The sequence below is a fragment of the Scleropages formosus genome, chromosome 11, assembly GCF_900964775.1.
Source record: "Scleropages formosus chromosome 11, fSclFor1.1, whole genome shotgun sequence".
Classification (NCBI taxonomy): domain Eukaryota; kingdom Metazoa; phylum Chordata; class Actinopteri; order Osteoglossiformes; family Osteoglossidae; genus Scleropages; species Scleropages formosus.
Genome location: NC_041816.1, coordinates 16,183,249 through 16,198,189, shown reverse-complemented (window position 1 = coordinate 16,198,189; position 14,941 = coordinate 16,183,249). Strand labels below are relative to the sequence as shown.

At 43.7% G+C, this 14,941-nt stretch overlaps 1 protein-coding gene across 2 annotated transcripts in view; it reads right to left on the bottom strand.

Annotated features, from left to right (window-relative positions):
* Positions 1–14,941, bottom strand: part of otud7a (OTU deubiquitinase 7A) — a 71,859-nt gene that overhangs the window by 25,108 nt on the left and 31,810 nt on the right. For both annotated transcript variants that reach the window (XM_018763943.1, XM_018763944.1), the window contains exon 3: positions 9,019–9,172. In XM_018763943.1, the coding sequence (XP_018619459.1) occupies positions 9,019–9,103 (85 nt within the window). In that variant the 5' untranslated portion in view covers positions 9,104–9,172. The remainder of the gene's footprint in view (positions 1–9,018; positions 9,173–14,941) is intronic.

The window sequence follows — 14,941 nt, the reverse complement described above, 5'->3', positions numbered from 1 at the left end:
CTGAAAAGCAGGGGATGATAGAGGACGGAGGAACGGTGGGATGGTGGGTTGCAACGACAGGCACTTTCTGAAATAGAGCGGCATGGGAGGCCTTTGAGCCTGCGACGGGAACACGTAACAGTGCTATAGGGTTGCTTCATTCCCTGCTTTTCTCCCCTTGCTGATATAACAGCGCAGTAACACATCTACTGCTACGAAGTGTAAGTGGAGGCGGAAAATGGTGCACAACGGTACATATGGACGTGAACTTCAGTAGCAGAGTTCACAGAATGGCCTCCCACTGCCACCGAGTTCTAAACGGAGGACAAAATGAAAACAGCTTAAGAAAGTAACGGCGTGAGCACGTGTGTATTTTAGCTTGCCGATAACACGATTTCCGGGCGACGAAAGGAGTCACACGACAGCCTGCACACACTCACGAAAACCGCAAACGTACATAGTGAACAGAACGAGTAATTTAATAGTATGTTGAGTTCTTAAGGTATGAGACCCTAAAGCAACGAATAAATGCACGTTTGAGCACGCTGTCTTTGCAAACTCCTCATAATGGAAAAGGTACATTTAAGACCGAAATGGACAAGGATGTCACGTGGAGAATTGAAGGCTCTGGTGCAGATCTGTAAAGGATGAGGATGGGGAGGAAGAGTGCACGGAACCAAGGCTAAGGTCTTCTAACACGAAGTGACAGCTGGCTCTGCACCGCTCCAGCTGCTATTTATTACCTCCCTGGCACACACACACACACACACACCACATCCCACACATACGCACAGAGACACATACGCACACACCTTCCGCAGGCTGCAAAAGAAGCAGCTGCCTTCATGATGTCCTCACTGCAACTGTCTATCCTGCAGAATCAATGTCACCGTTGTCCTCTGCAAGGTCCCTTCAGTCCCCTCGTGACACCGCCCTCATTCTCCTCACGATGCGTTACTCCCAAAATACAGGCCAGCATCAACAGTGGCGAAAAGCGTGCGCTTCCAGTAATTCTGTTGCATTAACTCCAAATTATCTTTGCTGTATTTTTATGAGTAGGTAACCATCAATAATTGTTGGTCTGGACTGTATTACACAAGCCGGATTTTAAAACTTAGCTGCTGATATGTAACACAAATTAAACTTCTAATCAGTATGAGTTACGGAGTAGACAACACACAAGGACAACACAACTTTATTTTCTATATGTACATTTTTACATTTAAATACGGTATTTAGCTGATGCATTTCTACAGAAGGATTACAGTTATTTACCTATTTATACAGCTGGGTAATTTTTACTGCAGCAGTTCAGGGTCAAGCACCTTTCTCAAGGATACTACGGCAGGAGACGGGTTTGAACCTGGGTCCTTCAGGTGCAAGGCGGCAGCTCTGACCACTACAACACCTGCTGCCCCTATCTGATCAAATCCATATAAATTTCGACCGGAATTTATATTCAACGAATGCCCTTGTTGCTTGTTCTGTACTGAATTTATTACAGCAGAAAACAAGTGCGATGGCTAAGAAAAAAGAGAAAACAGTGCTGTCGTTCTGAACTGAGGTTTATATGTATGGAATCATGTGCCATTTCAGGGATTTGTGCTGCATGCAGTCATGCTGAGAACGGAGAGAAGAGTGTGCGGATCACAAGATCGGCTGCCAGCAAGGCATTGTGGGTACAGATGCTCAGGATGTCGACAAATGCCAAGAGACGTGACGGAGATGCGGGGAAACGTGCACATGATGGGAGCTCACGTACACACATGCAGGATCACATACACGCTCAGGCACAGGCAGGCTAGTGCAAGCATGTGTGTATGCTGGCGGGAAACGGTCCTGTGTGTGTGTGTGTGTGTGTGTGTGTGTGTGTGTGTGTGTGTGTGTGTGTGTGGGGGGGGGGGGGGGGGGGGGGGCGGCGGCAGATGTTGTGCAAGCTGCAGCTGTGTGAGCCGAAAAATGCAAATCCCCATGGTAACGCAGACAGGATCAGGCTCCTCAGCGCCTGCAGAAAACTCCAGGGATTTTCATTGGCAATCTGTGTATGTTCACACAGCAGAAACTTCTGGCTGAAACATCACTACTGTGTGTTCATTATGCTTTCGCGTACATTTCTACCAATGTTCATTTCACAAGCTACAGCAATTATTAAAATGGCCACATTGACATTAAGCCCTGGAAGATCACAGCACAAAAATACAAAATGCTACAATCCTTTTGCATATAATATATTTTTATTACAAATAATCTAACATTTTACACCTTTATTAATTTAGCAGGTATTTTCTCCAAAGCAAAATACAACGATTACTAAGATGGAACCGGAACCTTTTTCCAACCTGGCAATGACAGATACACTATACGAAACTCCTTGTAATAGTTCACATAAGGCAACATAACAGACACAGACACACACAATGGGTCATCAATTTGCTTGCAGCATGTCTTTGAATTGTGAGAGGAAACCAGAGTACTACAGAGATATGGAGAGAATATAGGCTGCCCATAGGAAAATTAATTGTCTTTTAGCAAACACCTTTGTCAAGGAGAGTAAAAATGTGAGATAACCTTTACAATGATTTACAAAATTACACAGTAAGGTGTTCTAGAATACCAATACAGGGTAAGTGCCTTGATCAAGGGAAATACAACAGGAGCACATGATTCAAATCAGGAACCTTCAGGCTACAAGGCAATGGCTCTGAAAGCTGCACCAGCCTGCTGCTTCTGTATATGTTATAGGTTCAAAGAATCAAACTAAAATGTGAATTTCCAGTAAATGCAGCCAAGCAGTAAAGAATCAGAAAATATGAGCATATTCTAATATGGGACCAATAATCATACTGCAATAAAAAATCTCTCATGTGCAACGTCTACTGCACATCACATCTGATCTATCATCTGCCAGGCCTGGGATCAGAGTGTGTGTTGGAGGCTTTGAGAGACATCCATCATTGCAAGAATAATGGGCAAAATCACCGCAGAGCCTCTCAGCCGTAGGACTCAAAGGGAACAATGAAAATAAACATATCAAAGAGTAATGAAACGGCTCAGAGTAACCAAGATGAAATTAACTGAAACGGAGCAGTTTGGGATCACACTAGCGGTACGCTCCACAGCAACGGCTACTCCGGGGAACCATTCTGAGCTGAAGCTACCTTTCTGGGCATCTGCAAGAGAGACACCGGTACTCATGGTGAAGAAGCAGCAGCAGTCATCAGTCGTCAGTCAGCAGTCAGAAAAAGGACTCCAGCTCTTACACACTGGTGACAGGCCGGTAAAACGCGGCTGACACACACAGTGGCTGCACGTACACGTCCATGGCGAGCGCACACTGCAGCACGCACTCAGCAGGGGATGTGCCGTGCTGCACTAACCCCGCAAATCCCCAAAGGAGTCGCACCGCTGCCACCTGCTCCATTTCACCGTGCCACTTTCTCACCAGTCCTTCCACATAATGCCAACCCAGCGCCTCAAGAACAAGCGCGCTCATCAGAAGAGGCAAACCCTTGGAGGAATAATAAGTACTGTCTCGGTATAAGCGAAAAGAGTAGGGCGAGTGGCTCACCGGATAACAACTGTCAGCTGAACACATCCGTATTATTTGTCAAATACACAAATCTAGAGTATGTCAAGTATTTAAGCTTTTCAATGAATATTGTCGGCCAACAAATGTATTAAATGTCCAGCATTAAATTGGAGCCACTTGTTTTATTTCTCTGCCACTGCGATCCGACCAGCTCTGTTTACTCCAAAATGTCTTTGAAAAGCTGAAACCGCTAAATTTAATACTGCAGTGTACGGCACGGCAGGTCAACACAAAGATGAAGCCACATGCACAGTACGCAACCATACAGTGTGACAAAATGTCCATGCTTCTCAAATTTATACTGAAAGTTTCCCCTCCCGTATTCAGCAATCTGGGTTATCTCCATGGAACCGTTCCAACATTCCTTATGCAAAAAGAAACTTTGTATAAGCTCCTGCTTTTTAAATATGAATGCTTGCTTAATTAAATTTGAAGTGACATTTTGTAAACTAATGAGACGTACAAAGCACCCTAAAAAGGACACCCGGGCCTACCAGCCAGCAGTCCATTGTGTTTAAGGGTCACAGGAAGCGAGGTGATCGGACCGACGGTCGGCCCGCAGGCAGAAAACCCACACAACGGCTTCTGACGGGGCCTGGGAGTCTGACCGTCACGTCCAATGCGCTCTTACTTTTTCGAGTGCACCGCTGAGCAACTGGGACTTTCCATAGGGCAGTATGCAGTAACGTGCCGCGCTGAAACGATGATCATCCCTTCCTTCCAACCTTCAGATGAGCGGCCGTGCGTCCCGCAGTCGTTGGGGAATTAACCATGAATCACGGTCACAGGTGAGTAGCTGTGCATCCCCAGAGCCACAGGGAAAACAGCTGTGCATCTGTGCAGCCCGCAGCTAGAGAGGAAAAACACTACGCAGGACTTTATACCGGAAATCTGACTTCAGCACTGATTCAGAACCCAAATGCAGGCCAGGTCTCCTTACGCAGGGTATAGCACTTATTTTCTACACCTCTGTGCATGCTTAGAATTACGGACACAATTCTTCTCCAGTTGCTGCCCTAGAGCCTTTCTAGGTTAACTTATAAAGACTGTCTTCAATTTCTTTGTCTTAATTTGTTGGCTATTAGAGCTGCATGGAGCGCTGCTCTTGCATTCTGAAGCCTTTGTTTAACACTACGAGGCATAGAAACTGAAAGTAGTCAAAGCAAATTGTATTAGGTCTATGGATTTCCAGTTAACTCAATTTGAAAATTAATTCAGGGTTTAACCTAATGACTTTTTAGCACATGCAAGACAAAACTACTGTAGCCTGATAAGTATTTTCTGCATCGGCTGAAACACAAAAAGCACTTTCGGAAAGTTTACTTGTGACATTCAAAATTTTTCCGTTTTGCATCTATTTTCAGTGGAAGTATCGCACCGCACGGCTTCTCGCTGACAACGGACTCACACTTAAATGGCAGGAATTACTCATTAACTGAACAAATTTTCTTTGAAATAATGCCTATTTAATCTTTATCTAGGAAACATTCACTCTTCCTCAGTGCAATTCACTTAAGAGCTCATCCCAAATCTCTTAGCACGCTTCCTGTAAGACACTTTTAATCCCCACTAGGTTAGTCATGCTCACAACTAATTAAAGTGCTTAACGTAAAGTACATTATTTTCTATTTGCAAAATATAAAGAACAGGGAAGTGTTCTGTTTTATTCAAATTAACCTGATCTATCGCTCTGGATTCTTGCACACAGACACTGGCTCTTCACTCGCTGCTCCTTAATGTCTTCCGAGATGTCAGTGTGAAGGTCTTTGTTGACTTTCCAAATCTCCTTAATGCGACAATGACGTATACTTTTAAAAAGGAAACTCAGAAAGGGAAACGTACATTCAGCCACCATCGTGTACATCTCCACGTGTCAGCACATCAAAATTCCGCACAGTAAATTTACTGATCGATCCATGCGGTGCTAGAACTTAGACAGATTAAACTGTAGCAGACCCACCGCATGCAGTTACTAAGCGAGTGTGAGCGTAGTACCTGATATGGACCTCTCTCATTATCAATAATCACTTATCCTACTGCAGGGTCATGGTGGTCCAGTCCAGAGCCGGTTCCAGAATAGGGTGCTAAGCCAGACAGGGTACATGCTGAATGGAACGCCGGTCCTTTGCAGGGAAGCCACACACAAACACGCACGCACTATGGGCAATTCAAAGTCACCAACCCACCCGAAGCACATGTCTTTTGACTGTGGGAGGGAAACCACGTGAACGTGGGGAGAGCGTGTAAATTCCATACAGACTCAACAGGGATCAAACCCACAACCAATTGCACAGTTGATGAGCTGTGATTTACCTGTGTTGCCTGCTGAGCCGCTGTGACACCATTTTCTGGAGCTTGTACTACGAATCAGTCTGCTGAAGCTGCTTATTTTTAAATCGAAGCAAATGAAAAATAGTGATAATGGCCCCAGCACCTCTTATATCCTTGTAGTTATTAGCTCACAAGCAATACACTTGTTTGACCTGACAGCTTGTTATAACATGCCAAGCCATTCTGGCTCCCGTTCCCATTGATCGTGATGACATTGAGAGGGTTTCCTCACTGAGAACCTTGAGTGCTCTGTTCGACCTGTGTCGCTGGACCCTGAAGCATGACAGCAGGGAGGGTTATTACAAGGTCAACGGCCACCGAGGCTGTGCAGATGGAGACAATCAGAGTGATAATAACAGGTGCTAGTCAATTCCACCAATACACAGGATTAAAGACTCACTCTTGCTAAAAAGAGACACATCATATTCAGTATACAGCTAAGCCCCACACTTAATCACTTAATCCTCAAAGGCTTTCAACACCAACCTCACCAAACAACTGGAGAAGTGAAGGCAACTCAAAGAACGACCTGCAGAGCAGCCAGGCTCCATGTCAGTACCGCTCAGCTCCCCTAGAGGGCAACACTCTGCTTAATTCGGAAATCCTGCCTCCACAGGACACCGTAAGCACATCTGCTAGAAGAAAGAGAACAGGCATGGCGACTTTATGCCAGTTTAAACAAGTAGCAGAAATGCATTACATTACACAGGTCTGACAGATTTAAAAGTTAACATTCGTTACACGGTGAACAACCGGTACATTCGACGAAAAAGTACTAACCCATTCTAAACGGACACACGCAGAGAGGCAAGAAAGAGCCATGTTGGAAAAAAAATGCATGTTTGAGTAAGAACAGAGCATTCAGTAATACTGCAATCATGTGGCATAAAGAAGCATATACTTTCCCACATGTCCTGCCTGTCAATCCAGTTCAGACCACCAAGCTGCTACTGGTCTAAACAGAGGGGTACTAAAAACCACAAAGGAAAAGTACATCTGTGACTCCCTGCCCACCATCTCCACCACGTGCTTTAATTCCCATGTGGTATTTCAGACCAGGATACCAATCTCCCAAGCCTACTTAATTAATATTTACATGCATACAGCCGCATGACTCATGACTGAAGCAATTTAACTTTTGGACTTCAGAGCCCCCTAAACCAATTTCTGTAATCTAGGCCAACAGTCACTGCAATCGGCGATATATATGAAAATCAAACGAGATTCCACTTGGATAAGGATGAACTGGCCATCGTATATCGAGCAAGCACAACCCGAGTACATACTTCAACTTGTTTCTTGTATACACTTCTATAAAATACAATACAAACAAGTTTTTCTGCACTGCATATTGGAAAGGACATTAGGAAATGCTGGTGTCACTTATTGCCAGTAACACATTTAAGATGCGCGGGTTTAGTTACTTCAACTTATTCTCTGCTATGGCTGAATAACAACACAGGACATGTAGGTCGGACGCAGAAAACTACACTGTTGAGAAACTGCCCCAGATATCCATCACTCAACAGACACAATTCCCACCAGGTGACACGCTGTCCCCTACAGAGTTTGTAATCGAACCGTATGAGTTACACAGACTTCACAAACCCCCTTCTGCATATGTGCTTGACGGGAAAGTGAAACGAAAGGAAAAGGTTTACATGCAGCTTTTTCAACTTTTCTCCAAACGGCTTTATGAGCCTGTGAGTTTGATTGTATGAATTCAGCACTCAAGTCTCTTAGAAAGGCGCTGGGATCAGCCAAGTTTGGTTGTCATTTGTACTGTTTGCTATAGTTTATTAACCAAGTAAAAAACCCTGGGGTCATAACAAAATTTTGGATGTACTTTAAAGGCACTGAGGTACGACATTCATGCCCAGCTAGGACTGAAATGAGAACCTACCGCACAAAATTACAGGGTTCACTGGGACAAGTCTGAATTATGTCTTGATAAACTAAAGTTCTTTTGTTCTGGATGTCAATAATTTTGTCTAGATATGATTCCCATCTGACATGGGGGGCTGTACATTCAGTGTCACAATGACTAAGCCTATGTCAGAGGGGTCTTTTGAAAACTGCAAGAGTGTCCTTTCCTCACAAAGCGCTGTGCTTTCCCAAGTTTTACAGAGAGGCCCGGTGGTATGTGGACTGGGCCACAGTCCTGAATGAGTTCTAGTGAATGAGCACAGAGCTCTCAATGGGGACCGAGCTCATAAAACAGTCATGGCGACCTCTAAATCAGCATCCAGGCCTCTTCTACACAAGCATGGATGCACACACGCTCTCTCTCACACACACACACACCCACAGTAATGAACACCCACCCACCCTCATAGGCATGTTCACATTGGCATCCTTTAAATTTAACGTAGCACATCATCTTAAGTATTTTAAATATTATATATGTACACACCTACATCTACTCTGAAGCCATGGGTAAACCCACACGGTGTCACACATACATGAGCATGCACTCACATGGTCTACAGCCACCTGAGATAAGAGGCCCAGAAAGAAAATGATCACAGTACCCAGGATGAAACATGATGGACAAATATGAATGCTACCCTTAGATATACTCTGAAACAGAACGGCTTAATGTCAAATTCAAAGGCTGTAACCTAAACAGTAATAAATGCAACATTTAATTTGTTTCCTTTGGTAAAGTTTAATTTTCATAAGCAAGTTCATGTGTTAAAAGTCACAAGGGCTACAATTTCAGATCGTATTCTGACCTGGTTTTTTCACACTGGTTTATCCCTTCATGAAAATTCAGCAGGGGTGAAGACTCTCTGTATACAGACGTATTTGTTTTACACTAAATACCCGCTCTTGAATGGAAAACATAGATACCAATCACAAAAACTTGGAGCTGACCCAAACTAAGAAATTCAAGCTTGACTGTAATAAATGCTTCGTTCATCTTCAGAAGCCTCCCTGATAATTTGATTGACTGGGAGTCAAATAAATTACGAAAAACAGAAGACATACGGGTCAGCCAGAGGACTCGTATCACAATAAATCTATCACAGAAAAGTGTGCGCAAAAGCACATCCAATACGAGCGCCTTTGAAGAGAGAACAGCTGCCAACACCTCACATCTCAGCCATGGCTCTTACCTTCCAGCAGGTCTCTTGCCAGACCAGGTTCTGCCCCCGTGGACCGAACAAAGTCTGACAGGACCGCGTCCATGTCCAGAGTCATGTGATCATGTGGATGCGCCGCCCAGCCCGCAGCGGAAGCCTTTGTGGTCGCCAGGCTTTACGCTGTCATCTGTGAATGAATGAATGAATGAACATGTGAGTTAACTTCAGCGCAACACGTTCACATGGGCTCATCGTGACACCTGCTCAGTCAGAAATCACAGAAGTGCCATGGAAAGAACATACCCAGTGTGTAGTAAACACTTCCATAAAGATGCATACATTGATTGACTGGTTTTAAGAGAAGTGTTTGACTCGGACTTCGCAGCATTACGTTGTCATGAGACCGCCCTCTCCCCATCGAACATGAAAGGCGGGAGCCAACTGGCATGTTAATGTTCTTCGCATTAAATTGTCTGCTCCCTTTGAATATTTATACCCCTACGCTGCAGTACACAGAGCTGACCAGAAATATTGCTAGGCTTGCAAAAAAAAGGTCACGAGAGTTCACCCAAGCCTAGAAACCACTTCTCCGTTTGTGGGACCCCCCCACCCCCACATGACAGGCCAACCCATTTTCCATAGTGGGTGATGAGAAGGTGTGCTTCATGAGGAGCCCACTACTGTACCTGCGGGGGGAGGAAATGAAGCGTCCTGTTTGTCGCGAAGGCAGCGCACCCTGGGCTGAGCTGAGCCACGGTCAGAGAACGCACCCGTGTGCCACCCCACCCCATCCCATTCCAAAGGCAGCAACAATTCCACCAGTGTGTGAAAGTGACTCACGCTCGTACCAACCAAGTCGGTGCAGTGTGTTCTCACCCTCATTGTTTTCCCCATCGCTCGCTCCGTTCTCTTCTGCTTCCTATTTGCATCACTGAAACAGCACAAGCACACTAATCATCTGCAATAAACCGCTTACACAAGCACAGGCTAACACACTGGACCTTCTGCGCTCCTCCAAAACGTCCCCCGTAAGAGCGACGATGTCCGACTTTGTAGGCCAAGCGTAACAAAAAAGCCAGTTACTGATGTGTTACAATCACTTTTTTGAACACCACACCATTTCACAATTGCTGTCCTAATCAGTATCATGTATGAGAAAGATTTATAGTTAGTTTTTTTTTTTTAAAAAAATCCTGTTTTGTTTATTTATTTGGGGAAAAAACCTGTTCTCTTTGTTCTGCTACATCAGAGCCCTGGCAGCCAGGCTTATTACATGGCACAGTACACTCTGATCCAAAGTTTATCACAAAGAGAGAAACTCTGATTAGACATGGAATCTGCTGCATTCCATCCTGGAGTCTGGCACCGGGCTTTCTAATACACTTTGCGGTCCACCGCCAACACCCTAGGCTTCCTTAGCTGCTAGAAATCAACACAAATTCAATTGCCTGTCTCCTCTCAGAGTAAAAGCACATCAAGTGCATTAAACCGGTGGTTAACACCATGGCAGAGGCACTCGCTTTGGGGTGTGAGACGCCTAGATGTCACACAAAGTCAAAGAAACTGTCTACTGGTAAATATCACAGCTGGAGACTGCAGTTTATAAGATGTAGGCTATGAAAAATCTAGACTATTTTCTGCACCTCGTGTTGTGTAGCAGGTAAAGGATGTTCCAGTTTTCTTCCAGCTATGATTTTGTCAAAACAGCACAGCACGGATTTGGGTATCGCGCCAGGTAGATGAAGTGCTGTTTTCTTTGCTAGGAGGAAACCCACGGAGCACAACTGGGCAACATTCTGAAACAATTAAGTTCCAGCCATTATAAGACACTGATCTCTCCACTGTGCCCCCATCCTGAAATGCCTTCCTAGCCTCAAACATTTAACACTCAGGCCCTAGAATGGACTAGGGTGTCTGAATAAAATTCCTCATTCCTACCTTATGCAAGTTCATTACCACAGTTCACCATTATTCAAACATTAACTCATGGATTCATCTGAATGGTATTATAGGCCACCTATAGGCTTCATTGTTACTTAGTAATGAGATCACTACTGAGTTCATTACATCCCAAGTGGCCAGTAAAATGTTCTGTATCCTCAGGCCAACCCTTGTCATTTATTCCATATCAAAACTAAAAACACAATATTTGAAAAAATACTGTTCATATACTGGTTGAACAAATCATGTGTGTCAAAACTAAAACAAATATTTCTCTTCATGACAAAAAGTTTGCAAGCATGCACATAATTTATCACAAGTTTTGTACTTAGCGAGCCAAAGCACTATAAGTCAGTTTGCATTTCGTTGTATTATACTGCAGTGTATACAATTGGTGGCCAACAACAAAATGGAAAACTGGAGGAACAGGGGCCATTCATGTATGCAAAGCATGTGGCTGCCACACATTACGCGAACACATAAGAACCCGTAATTTCTGGTAGTTTGATCCAGTTTCGATGTAGACGAAGATTCCAGTCATTATGAATTTTTGAAAGATATAGGGAAGGTGCCTCAGTGGAAATGACAAAGGGAAAATATGAGCATTTGGGGAAAAGACAGACGTCATCAAAGATCAAAAATTGGACACAGGTCATACTTCATAACTGGTATTATACCAGAAAATCTGTGCTTAAGACCACATGAAGGCTGCTTGTCTCAAGACCCAGTACACTCACTGTTGCACCCTTGTGCTGTCTTGCACAAGTCAAGTGTGCAGTTGTATTGTCCGAGATTGTTAGTTGCAAAAGAAATACAGTCATAATTGTAATAACATAGGATGTGAGCATTCTGCATGAACATACCTAAAATGTTACTGATGTTCTTGACAAACATGTGAGTAGCAACAGATGAGCTATACATCTACAAATGTTTCCTGGTTCCATTAGTAACTGGTCCACTAATGATGTGCATTTTCCTGGAATGGCCCCATCCACTCATTCCATTAGAAAGCAGAGTTTGTGGAGTGCAATACATTACTGTCTTTAGTAGCCATCTGCCTCCCATGAATGGATGTGACTATAGATTAGGCTTATGGGGAAATGTATTGCAGGATCGCCATGCTCTAGAACACGGGGCAGAGATTGTCAGAGAGCCGAAGCACGGGTACAAAGGTACCTATCTCCCACAGCCCTTAAAAATGGAAGGCCTCAATCATACAGACAGCTCATGGAGTGCTAAAGGATGTACCTGCACATCTCTTTAAGAAAATAACAATATAACAGTTATTTAATTTATTACTGCTCCTGTAGCTAGTATCTCTAGTCTACTTTCCTGTGTCTAATGTTTAATTGTCCTACTTTATAGTGTAACATTACATGTCCCGTATAGCCTTTTTGGTATTTATGTTTATATTATGTGTAAAACTTTTTTATAGCATAGTGTACGTTGTCTGTGTATATTATATATTGTGTATACCCCTGCCAGACTCTGGCCTGTGTACTGCAATGTCTTGTTTCTGCATTCGTCTGTTGTATTTATTTATTTGTTTTTACAAACTGCACAGTATGTTGTATGTGGCACGGAGGTCCAAAGACAAAAGGAATTTCATTCTCCTGTATGTGTACCTAGGGGGGCGTGGGGGTGTGGAGGTGTGGAGGGTTCAGCCAGGGCCCGCTATGTGGTGGTTCTAGGGTTCAAGTCCTGCTTGGGGTGCCTTGTGACAGACTGGAGTCCTGTCTTGGGTGTGTCCCCTCCCTCTTTGGCCTTGTGCCCTTCTGTTGCCTGGTAAAGTTCTGGCTTAACACGACCCTGCTCAGGACAAGTGGTTGTTGATGATGGATGTATGCATAACGCACATATAGGCAGAATGACAATAAAGCTGACTTTGACTATTTCCATCAAGCAGACTTTAACTGGAAGGATTTTTCATGTACCAATGTCAAATTTTTACAGAAACCGCTCAAAAATCTTTATTGAATCGAAGCAGAATCTGTAATACTCATATCTTGGCTTAACTGGTCTACAGTGTATTCTGTTACCACCAATGCACCATGATAAAACAACCCATGTTGAGAAAATAGATGTACATATGCAGAAGCTGCTGGGTCTTTTTTCTTAAACAGTGCAGTTTGGCTATTGTTTCTTATTTTATTTGTAACAAGATACTAACACACACACACAGCTGAAACTGCTTGTCCCAAGCAGGGTCATGGTGAACCAGAACCTCACCCAGCAACACAGGCTGCAAGACTGGAGGGGGAGGGGACACACCCAGGAAAGGACACCAGTCCGTCGCAAGGCACCCCAAGCAGAACTCGAACCCCCGACCTGCCACACAGCAAGCACCAGCTGAACTCGCTGCGCTGCTGTACCCCATGGGTTACTAACTGCTCATTAATTTAAAAAAATAAACAACTTTCTCAATTTTTTTGAGTTTTCTAAAGGTCCTGTCATGTTCATACCATTATACTTCTGCCACTGAAAAAACGGTCTAGTGACTCACATACATGAACAAAATCACACTATCATAAAACCCTGCGTCCGGCAAGCACAATTACCAGCTGGATAACATAAAAAGAGATAGAAATATGGCTACCACAAGTAGGCTTGAAAGATTCATAAAAATCTCATAAGAAAGAGGCATACTTTACAGCATCAAGGATGACAGGCATGAAAGTTATGGTTACTTGTGAGCAGGAAACATCTAAATGAGTTCTCCACCTCTAGCAGTTTTCTGTCAGCCTGTGGAACTTCACTGGTGAGACAGCAAAATATTATTTGGAACAGCATGACTCACTTACTCCTATCTACAATGTGTGTACATTTGTGTCCAGTTCCCATGCGCGAGAACAACCCTTTCAAAATAACAAGCTGTCTGAAATGATGTAAGAATGATGAGGCTTACTGAGTGGACATCTGGACAAAGTTGCTTTGCTGAAGTTGTCGTGACTCCTATTTCTTTGTTGGCAAACTAACCAAACACGAAGCCCAAACAAGTAATTCCAAAGACTCAAAAGTTTACGAAAACATGAAAAGGTAGTGATTAACCATAGAAACAAGAGACTGACACATGGTTAATTCCACATCAGTGTGAAATGAGAGACCCATTAGGTAATGTCTTCCAGAAAGTGTATAATCTCTCCCAGAACTATAATTATGGGTTCTCCAAAGTGTAGGAATAAGCAGTTGAACTGCACCCTGCTGACTTCAGCTATCAGCAGAAGCAGTAAAGATGGTCTTATTGATGACTGACTTTGGTTACCACTTCTACAATGCAGTGCAGAACAGTCATGGATCTGTGTTTTTAGTGTAACCTTCATATTCCCACTTCCCTCATTGATATAGACAAGGAAGTTTGGTCAATCAGCCCACTCAAGGCTAAATATTGCATGAGGACTAATACAAATCCACCAACTTCCAGGGTTTACATAGCTGGGCTAAATGAAACGTGAACCTCCCACCTGCCCTCACGAGTGCTGAATGATGTCTTTCGCTGGGCTCACAGTCAGAGGCCTTGTTTGTGTTTGCAGTAATGTCCCTCCTCTGCCTTGTAGGTACTTTTCTTGTATTACAGTGACTAACACAGTGCTGTCCGTTAAAAAGAGAACAGTGCCAGTTTCTACCTAGGTGCTGAGTTCACAGGGAGCAGGCTTGCTGGAGTCCTTTCCAAACTCAGTTTTGCAGCTCGGCATTCACAAAGCAAAGGAAAGTCAATAGCCTGGGGTTGAAAATAGGCTGACGTCAGCACATCATCCTGTTGACAAATAATACATTCTTCATTTTAGTGAATGCCTGACATTATCAGAAAATTAAAGTGCTTTACTGCAGAATTTTTCCTCCTAAAACCTGGACCGCTATGAAGGCTTAGTATCTCAGCTGAGGAGACTGCTAAAATTCCATGGAACTACTACAATGTTTAGTAATAGATGATAAGTGAACATCATGAAGAGGATGTTTGTGCACCTCTGCTGCCAGTCAGCTGTATAAATATCTATTATTCATCAGATTCATCAAA